General features: G+C 28.6%; 2 protein-coding genes across 3 annotated transcripts in view; both read left to right on the top strand.

The window, feature by feature from the left end:
* The window catches only part of LOC101489565 (uncharacterized), a 4,273-nt gene extending 4,013 nt beyond the window's left edge, over window positions 1–260 (top strand). The window contains exon 8 of the mRNA XM_012712750.3: window positions 3–260. Within this exon, the coding sequence (XP_012568204.1) occupies window positions 3–100 (98 nt within the window). The 3' untranslated portion in view covers window positions 101–260. The remainder of the gene's footprint in view (window positions 1–2) is intronic.
* A 950-nt stretch (window positions 261–1,210) lies between these two features.
* LOC101510107 (uncharacterized) lies at window positions 1,211–7,223 on the top strand. 2 transcript variants are annotated; one of them, XM_027331782.2, is made up of 8 exons: window positions 1,211–1,868; window positions 2,424–2,518; window positions 3,565–3,668; window positions 4,567–4,667; window positions 4,817–4,920; window positions 5,582–6,019; window positions 6,689–6,832; window positions 6,927–7,223. In XM_027331782.2, the coding sequence occupies exons 1-8, from the start codon at window positions 1,644–1,646 to the stop codon at window positions 7,078–7,080; spliced, it is 1,365 nt and encodes a 454-aa protein (XP_027187583.1). In that variant the 5' UTR covers window positions 1,211–1,643; the 3' UTR covers window positions 7,081–7,223. The 2 variants fall into 2 exon arrangements, with proteins under 2 accessions (XP_027187583.1, XP_004489792.1); XM_004489735.4 differs by having other exon boundaries at window positions 1,224–1,868; window positions 6,689–6,820.
* The last annotated feature ends 1,576 nt before the right edge of the window (window positions 7,224–8,799 follow it).

Below are 8,799 nucleotides of genomic sequence, written 5' to 3'. Positions count from 1 at the left end.
AGTGCAATTTGACTTGATCTATGACAGTATTTTCGAACGATGCAGGAAACATGTATTTAGGAAGAAGCTTCCAACAATGCCTAATGAAATCCCTCACTAGTACCATATACTATGTTTTACTCTCTTCCCATATTGAATTTGAAAGAAAAAAATGTCAAGATATATATAGGCCATTCATTTTATGACCCTCCTTCACCTTTGTAAATGTAAATACTAAACAATTGCATTTTGCTTCATTTTTATACCAACAATTTAGGTAACTTGTAGGATTGTGAGAGATATCAGAGGCTTAGGTATTACGACAACATCACAATAGTATATACAATTGTTGACTCAATATATGAAATATCTTGGAAACTTTTTTTTTGTTCCATTTATTTTTTAGGTGTTTTCTCCAATCTCACAATTAAAAAAATATGTTTTCGGAAATGTGTATCTAGACGGTAAAAATTTGATTTATATTGTTATGGATGCATTCATGTGAACTAACTTTGGATGCATGCATTAAGGATTATCCTCTCCCGGACTTTTTGATTTAAAAAAGGACCCTGTTCATACCAAATGTTTCCTAGACATATATACAGGAATATAGATTAACACTTCCATCAAATATCACTGACAACGAATGAGATTGATTTTTCAATAAAAATATCGTTATTAATTTATTTAGAAAGAGGGAGAAGACATAGGTATACATTTATGATTTATCAACAAGGATTCAAACTCTGTAAATATAAGTTACTACAACATAAAAATACATCATAATTAAATCTATATTAATTTTTTATAAGCGATAATTGATTTAATAAAAATTGATGTACTTAGTTAATAGGTTAAATTACATCTGCAGTCCCTTAACTTAATTTCAGGTAACGTTTTAGTCATTTATATATATTTTTTTTCCGAGTTGGTCCTTTATTTTAATTTTAAGTGACAATTTGATATTTTATGTTTTAAAATGTCAACAATGTTGTCTTTTTTACAAAAATTCAAAAAAATTATCAAATTTTTCAAACAAAACCCATAAAATTCATTATCATCTTCAATAAAATACAAATTTAATCAAATTCATAACTTAAATCTTGAAATAAATTCATATTTTCATTCTTTATTTGATGTTGTTGGAGATGAAAATATGAATGTATTTGAATATTTGAGTTATAGATTTGATAAAATTTGCATTATATTGAAGATGATTATTAATTTTATGGGTTTTGGTTGAAAATTTTGATGATTTTTTTAAATTTTTGTATAAAAAAGGATAACATTGTTGAAATTTTAAAACATAAAATATCACATTGTCACTTAAAATTAAAATAAAGGACCAACTCGGGAAAAAAAAAGATAAAAGACTAAAACGTTACCTAAAATTAAGTTAAGAGACCACAAATGTAATTTAGTCTAAATAATGATACACTCTTATACAAGAGATCAAAGGTAATAATATTATTTATATATTTTTGACATGGAGGGAATTTTGGTGTGGGGATGTCTTTGTAAGCAAGGTTATAATGTTGACACAATATTTGCATGGAACCATTTAAACTGCTGGAAACAGCCTTGTTTTGTGGTTTGTTAAGGATAAAAGAGGGTAATTAAATGTTTTTGGAACTTGGTGGTTTTTGCATGTTAATCCTTCCAAAATGATTTTATGGAATGTTTATCAGCAGTTGGTGGAGCTGTTTGTGAGCTCCATGCTTATTTTGTTTTATGGTTTTTACATTTTTGGAACAGGTGTTGCTCAAGATCTCTCACATAGTATGGTTCAAAATTATGAGACCGATGTAACACATCCTAAAGATGATGATGACATGCCTCCTATTGTGTTCGTTCATGGATTTTTTGGATTTGGGTCATTTGGAAAAAGGGTAAGTCCAATCTTTTTCATTTCTATTTTTTTTTTAAATAATTTTTTTTCATACAATCTAATAAATATTATAAAATTATTGGTACATTTCGAGACATATAAATATTAAAAATATTATTAAATAATTTTTTTTAAAAATTCTCTAAGAGATATCTTCATAATACACGAATCAAAAAAGTTCAAATTTATGTTTTGCTGTTTCAATCTACCAAACCAAATTTTGAATTTGACAAAAGTAAAAAAGAAAAATTTATTGTTAAGATGAAATGTATGTTAGGTAATTCAAATGGTTTGTGAGTGATGGCACTACTTTTTCTTTTTCTCAATACTAATTCACTTTTGGGGTTTCACTTTTTTTTTTCTTCTAGGGTTATAGCACTACTTTCCCCTCATCACTACTAAAATTATTTAAAAAATATTTGGAAACAAACATCTACATATACAAAATTTGTTGGTTTTTTAGATGGTTATATATAGATGTTGAGTCGGGAAAATTAGCCTCCTTTTATTATTGATAATTCTTTGATTTTATTTTTTTTGGGTTCTATGATATCAGAGATTGAATGCTTTATCACACTTTGTTGAGAGGAAGAACAAACAACGAAGAGTACTTGTCCCTGATTTCGGTTGTTTAACAAGTATTTATGATAGGTAAATTTTAAAGTATATAATTGTAAGTCTCTTTTAAAAATTATTTTTGAGGGGCTTTTAAAAATTAAAGAATTTAATGCCATGCTATTATACATATATGATTTATATTGATTTTTTTCATACTAAATTGCTTTTAATCAAACTGCATTTTGTTTTATATAAATCTGTCTCTGAAATATTTTGATTATAAATTTTTCTTCAAATAGAATTATTGAATATTTATTTAGGTTTAATGGCTGCGCACCGATGGTGTAAACAATTTTATACCGTCATAAATTATTGATTGAATGATAAATGATTGATTGAAAATTGATTTATGCCGTTAATGTATAATTTTTTTCTCTATTTATTTTTCTGAGAAATAACAATAATAATAATAATTGTCAAAAAAAGGGAAGAATCATAATTAGAAGGATTAGATTTAAATAATAGATGAATGAGAAGGAAATAAAACTAGTCTTTTAGTATAAATTAATTTTATTTTTGCTCTTTTCTTATATATATAGTGCAATTAATTATACCATCGTGATTTTGAATTCATGAGTTTTTTCACGAATAAAGTATCCACTCACGATGTAAAGATATTTTATCCTATTAATTAATTATAATTTGCCACGACATTAAATAGTTAACTAAGTGTCATTGATAAAAAAACTGTATAATAAAAGTGAAAATATTGAACGGTTAAGATTTGATTATAATGTGCATTATCTTTACACATGTTAGTGATTCATATATAAAAATTAGATTTAATTTGTATATAAGTAAAAAAAAATTTACACTGTCAATTAATTATAACTATTAAATCAACAACAATATTTTGACTTTTATCAAAATTATCTTTAAAGTCATCTTAATGAGTGTTTATGTAGTGAAGATAATATAAAACTTTTTCAATATTTAAAAGTTCAAATATTACTTTTTTTTTTTTTTTTATAAATTTAATATCCTTAACCTATGCCGTAAGACATATGTTAACATCACCATTTTTGAAATACCAATCCTACGCTTGTTTGAGAAAATTCTGAAAAGGAGTTTTGTCTCAGAGCTCGAGAAATGTTTTATTATTTAAAAGGTGGACAAGTCGATTACGGTGAAGAACACAGCAAAGCTTGTGGACACTCGCAGTTTGGACAAATATATGAACGAGGTTCGATGATTTTCATGTTATTAGTGTTGTATAAGTTATATTCTTCCACACCATTAATTTTATTTATTTTTATAACACTCCAATAGTAATATAATAAAAAGAGTGACACTTAAATTTGAAATTCTCTATGTGCATTGAGTATAAAATACAGCATTATACAGCTCCATTTTTATGAATGGTGACAAAATGTGGTAGATAAAATTAGGTTCTCTCCTATTTTCAAAATAAAAAGAGATAGAGGTGGTGGTTCTAAAATAACAATAATGTGAGAAATTATATCTTGTTATTGTTCAAATACTTTGATTTATTGGTCTCTTTAAAAAATTATTTATTTTAATAAGACAAGTTATACCGATGATCACTTTGATAAATAGTTTATCTTGGATCACGTGAAAATCGCCTAAAAGAGAAACAATTATTGATTCTATTTTCAAAATTAGAAACTTAGAATTCTTTTCATTGTCACCATTATGCTAGTTTGACAAATGTAAAAAAAAACTATCAAAAGTTGAAATTTTGAGTGTTGACCAAGTATTGGTCTCCGGTGGACCACACCACACCAATCAAAGTAATTCGCCATAAAATTCATCTTAAATTCATATTTTATTAGTTTAATTCTCCGATTTGATGAGGAGTGAGACTTTAATCATTCAAAATTCAATTGAGAAATAAATAAAATTTAACTAAAAATTATGTTAATCAAAATTTAAACTCGTAATTTATTAAACTATTCGTCTTTAATTGAAACTCATTTCTGACCACTTCATTAATTTATATGTTGACATCTATATAGAAGTGGACATTTTGTGAAAAATATATTAACGAGACATTATTATTTTTGAACAAATCTACGAGACTCTATTGAAAATGAAGTTTGTTGTGTAAATATGGAATGTAGGCTTCTATCCTAAGTGGGACGAGGATCACCCAGTTCACTTTGTTGGACACTCAGCTGGAGCACAAGTCATTCGTGTCTTGCAACAAATGCTTGCTGATAAGGTTAGTTGGTCCTAGTGATAATATATGTGTTCTTATTTTATTTTATTTTATTTTATTTTATTTGTATTTCCCATATATTAATATATAGTATAGTATTGCTAAAAAAGAAAATATTAGATATATATATTTCAGATTGATATTGTATGCAGGCATTCAAGGGGTATGAAAACACAACAGAGAATTGGGTACTAAGCATAACCTCTCTATCAGGAGCAATTAATGGAACTACAAGAACATACTTAGATGGCATGCGGTGAAGTTCTTATTAACTTCTTTCTTATATACCTAAACTTCGCATAACCTTTTATTAATCTTAAAGTGATTTGTCCTTAATTTGAGTTTAATAATTTTTCAAGAAATTACATAGAGAAAAAATTATGAAGAGATTATGGTAGGGCCAACAGAGTTAGCAATAAGGGAAAATTAAGGCCTAAGACTATAGACATTTTAAAAAAAAAAACTATATTCTTTTAATTATATGTTGGTATAATATGTTTGTAGATCTAAAACTTTTATTTTAATTGTCTAAAAGTTAATGTGACTCTAAAGAGTTTTGACCATAATTTTAATAGTCCTTTAATCACGGTCAAATTGTGTTTCACATTTCACAAGTTTAGATTTTGTCGCAAATCTTTTTTGAAAACTGTAATTTTTTATTCTTAAGTATTTAGTAATTGTAAAAAATGGTCTAGAGTTTAGAGTCATACTTTTAATGATATTTTGAAAATTTAAACATATTACAAGACGTTCAATCTAACAATATCAATATTTACGAATTAGAATTTGAGAACAGTTTAGGCCAAACTTTTATTGCTCTAATATTGTTAATGTTTTTGCTAATCACAATTAAGTGATCCATGTTACATAAACCATGGGCACTAAGGAAGTTTATTAAACTTGATCTTTGTTTTCAGGCCAGAAGATGGGAGAAAATTGAAACCTATTTGCCTTTTACAACTTTGCCGCATTGGAGTAATAATGAATGAATGGGTTGACATTTCTTGGCTGAAAAAGTACCAAAATTTTGGGCTGGATCACTTTAACATGTCATGGAGAAAAATGGGCTTAAGGGGTCTTGTTAATTGCCTCTTGGATAATGTAGGCCCATTTGCTTCAGAGGATTGGATCCTCCCTGATTTAACAATTCAAGGTTCTATAAAAATCAACAATTATATAAATACATTTCCAAATACATACTACTTTAGCTATGCTATCAAACGCACTTGGAAAATCATGGGCAACACTGTTCATTCTTGCAAGCTTAGAATTCACCCCTTGCTTTTCTTAAGAGTTTTGCAGATGAGCCAGTGGTGTTGTTCTTCACAGGGTTCTCTCCCTTATAAAGGATATAGGTTTGTTTTTATATCATCAAGGTTTTAAATTACTCTTGTTCTTTGATATGGAGAATCACGAAAATTAAAATTTAAAAATAAGAAGTAAAATTTTTGAGTTGATGGGGTTGGAAAGTTAATCCATAGAAAAAGGTTGTTGATCCATCCAAGAAATTCATTTAAAATTGAAAATTAATTAAATAAAAATTAAATATATTTTTTCTAGAAGAAAAGAATAGGGCAATGGATTCACAAGTTAGTGGGACAAAATAACCTTAACTCACTTAATTAAATAAAAAGAGTTAGGTGGGTCAGTCCTAAATATATCTTGGTCCATAATGGATGGAATTTTTGTGATATTGTCATTAGTAAGCCTTCAATCCTTCATAAAGTAACATGACATATTTTGCCATTATTCTTTTTTTTCTGTTTAATGCAACAATTTCAACCATATTAATTTTAAATGAAGTAAATTCAAGCAATCATGTATATTATATGACAAATTCTACTCTACGGTACAATAAATATATCACATTATGAATTTTTTTATCAATAAATTTTTATAATTTATCCACATATGCATTAATATAGTATATATTAAAATTAACTAAATTAAGAGTATTGATACATAAATGACATAAAATTTAAGTATTTAGTAATTTAATTTTATTAGTATCATTAAATGTATAGGAATGAAGATTGGCAGGAAAGTGATGGAGAAATAAACACAATATCGATGACTCATCCTCGTTTCCCAATTGAACATCCCAGCCATTTGGTTGAACAAGATTCAGATTATGAAACTTTACAACCGGGCATCTGGTATATATATATGTATAACACACACCACCATGCATATAATATATTTTCAATTTACATTAAAAAATAGTTTTGGGCACTGACCAAATTATGATATTTGATGAAACAGGTATTACAAGCTTGTAGAGGGTGATCACATAGCATTTGTTGTCAATCGGGAGAAAGAAGAAGGACCGTTTGATTTAATATATGATACCATTTTCGAACGATGCAGGAAGCTTGTATTTAGGAAGAAATTTGTGACACTGCCCAATCAAGTTTAGCATATGTTACTATCATAAATTGTAGTGCATAGGCTCACACAACCATAATATTGTACACACTATTTATAAATTGGCATAAAAAAAATTCATTAATGTATAGACCTGTTAAGAAATAAATCTATGCACTCGCAGTTTTAAATTAATTTTACATATAATAAGAATAAGTATTTTAGATTTAATTTCACTTTCACTTTTGTTCTTCTTTATACATAATTTTGATCTATCTACTTTTTATTTTATAATTTTAATCCATTTATTTATAAAATTTGAGATATTTTGTCTACTCACCAATTTTGAATATAGTTTTGATGACGTGTCAATATTTTAAGTGATGTCTACATAAATAAATTGTAGGTTTAAATATATGTTTGGTTGTTACTCTCATTTCTGGTATAACCTATCAGAGCTTCTCTCATATTTGAACTTCAAGACTCATTAACATGTAATAATTGCGATTTCACAGACGCATACCAAGTCAGTCAAACACAAACAACAAAGGAGGCGAGATTTGAAATAATGTTGATAATAAATATAAGTATGTATATCTTAGAAGATGTTTGATTTAGTTGATCTACCAACTTATACTCACTTTGCTTAATAAAATTCAAAAATTCGTTAGCTTTTTCTTTAGACACTATCTTTTTGCAAATTTCTGATCCTTTTATGGCATGATACACAACCTCTTTCTCTTTTTCTCCATGACCTTCCTTTTTCCTAAGTTGTTTAGGAGTGTATACTCGACCACTCCGGGTCATCCTGCCAATCCCTGAAATATTGGTGACATCAGTACCTTGAGGCTTAAAGATATCACATGATTGATGATTAACTAAATGGGATGTGACTTCATAATTCCATGGAACCGCCTTGTTATTTTCATAAGGAAAAGAAGTTGGTGCTTGATTAATTATTGCATTTTTCCAACTATGAGTTGGCTTAGGATTCTCTTTTCTATAGAGGATCTCCAATCGTCTTGGGAAAGATATATTATTTTCTATGCACGGCTCTATGGTCGATACATAATCATCTTTTGTGTATTGTTCTATCTCTTCTTCAATGAGATTGACAACGGCATCTCCGTGACCCGACAAAGGATTATTCCCTACGTTACGACCGTCTTCCTTGAAGGTCAGCCATTTTGCATTAATCAATTCTTGCACTTTAGATTTTAAGGCTTGACAATCTTCAAGGGAATGCCCCACAGCTCCTGCATGGTATTCACATTTGGCGTTTGGGTTATACCATTTTGGGAATGGTGGTTCCAGAGGTTTCATTGACCTCAAGACTACCATCGAATTCTGGAGTAAGTGAGGCAACAATTGGCTGTATGTCACGTGAATCAGATCAAAACGAGTTATCTTCTTTTCTCGGTTAACTGGTGGTTTGTAGTGATTTGGAATTGGATTTTGTTGGGAAAACGTGACAGGTGGTGGTTGGACTATAGGTGGTTGATAAAAAGGTGGCTTTGAAGGGTGATATTGCGGGTATGGAGTTTGTGAAATCGCAGACACACACAGATAGGGAATGTAGGGAATTTGGGGCTGAAAATTTGGAGGTCGATAAGAATTCATAGTTGGAGAATAATAGACCCTTGGATTTGCCAATACAACGTTAGCATCCCCTTCTTTCTTTTTTGTGAAGGTTGTCTGAGGTCTCTTCATGCCACTTGCCGCACATACAATCTTGCCACTCCTCATCCCACTTTCTATCCTTTCTCCTATC

The sequence above is a fragment of the Cicer arietinum genome, chromosome 8 (genome assembly GCF_000331145.2).
Source record: "Cicer arietinum cultivar CDC Frontier isolate Library 1 chromosome 8, Cicar.CDCFrontier_v2.0, whole genome shotgun sequence".
In the NCBI taxonomy this organism is placed as follows: Eukaryota; Viridiplantae; Streptophyta; class Magnoliopsida; order Fabales; family Fabaceae; genus Cicer; species Cicer arietinum.
The sequence above is the reverse complement of the archived record's forward strand: the minus strand, read 5'-3'. Positions and strand labels throughout refer to the sequence as shown.

Bases quoted from the DNA above. Each gene is read 5' to 3' on its own strand.
- LOC101510107 (XM_027331782.2), top strand. From the start codon at position 1,644: ATGATTTTATGGAATGTTTATCAGCAGTTGGTGGAGCTGTTTGTGAGC. The intron at 1,869-2,423 runs GTAAGTCCAATC...CTATGATATCAG, and splicing joins TTGGGTCATTTGGAAAAAGG to AGATTGAATGCTTTATCACA. The intron at 4,668-4,816 runs GTTAGTTGGTCC...TATTGTATGCAG, and splicing joins AACAAATGCTTGCTGATAAG to GCATTCAAGGGGTATGAAAA.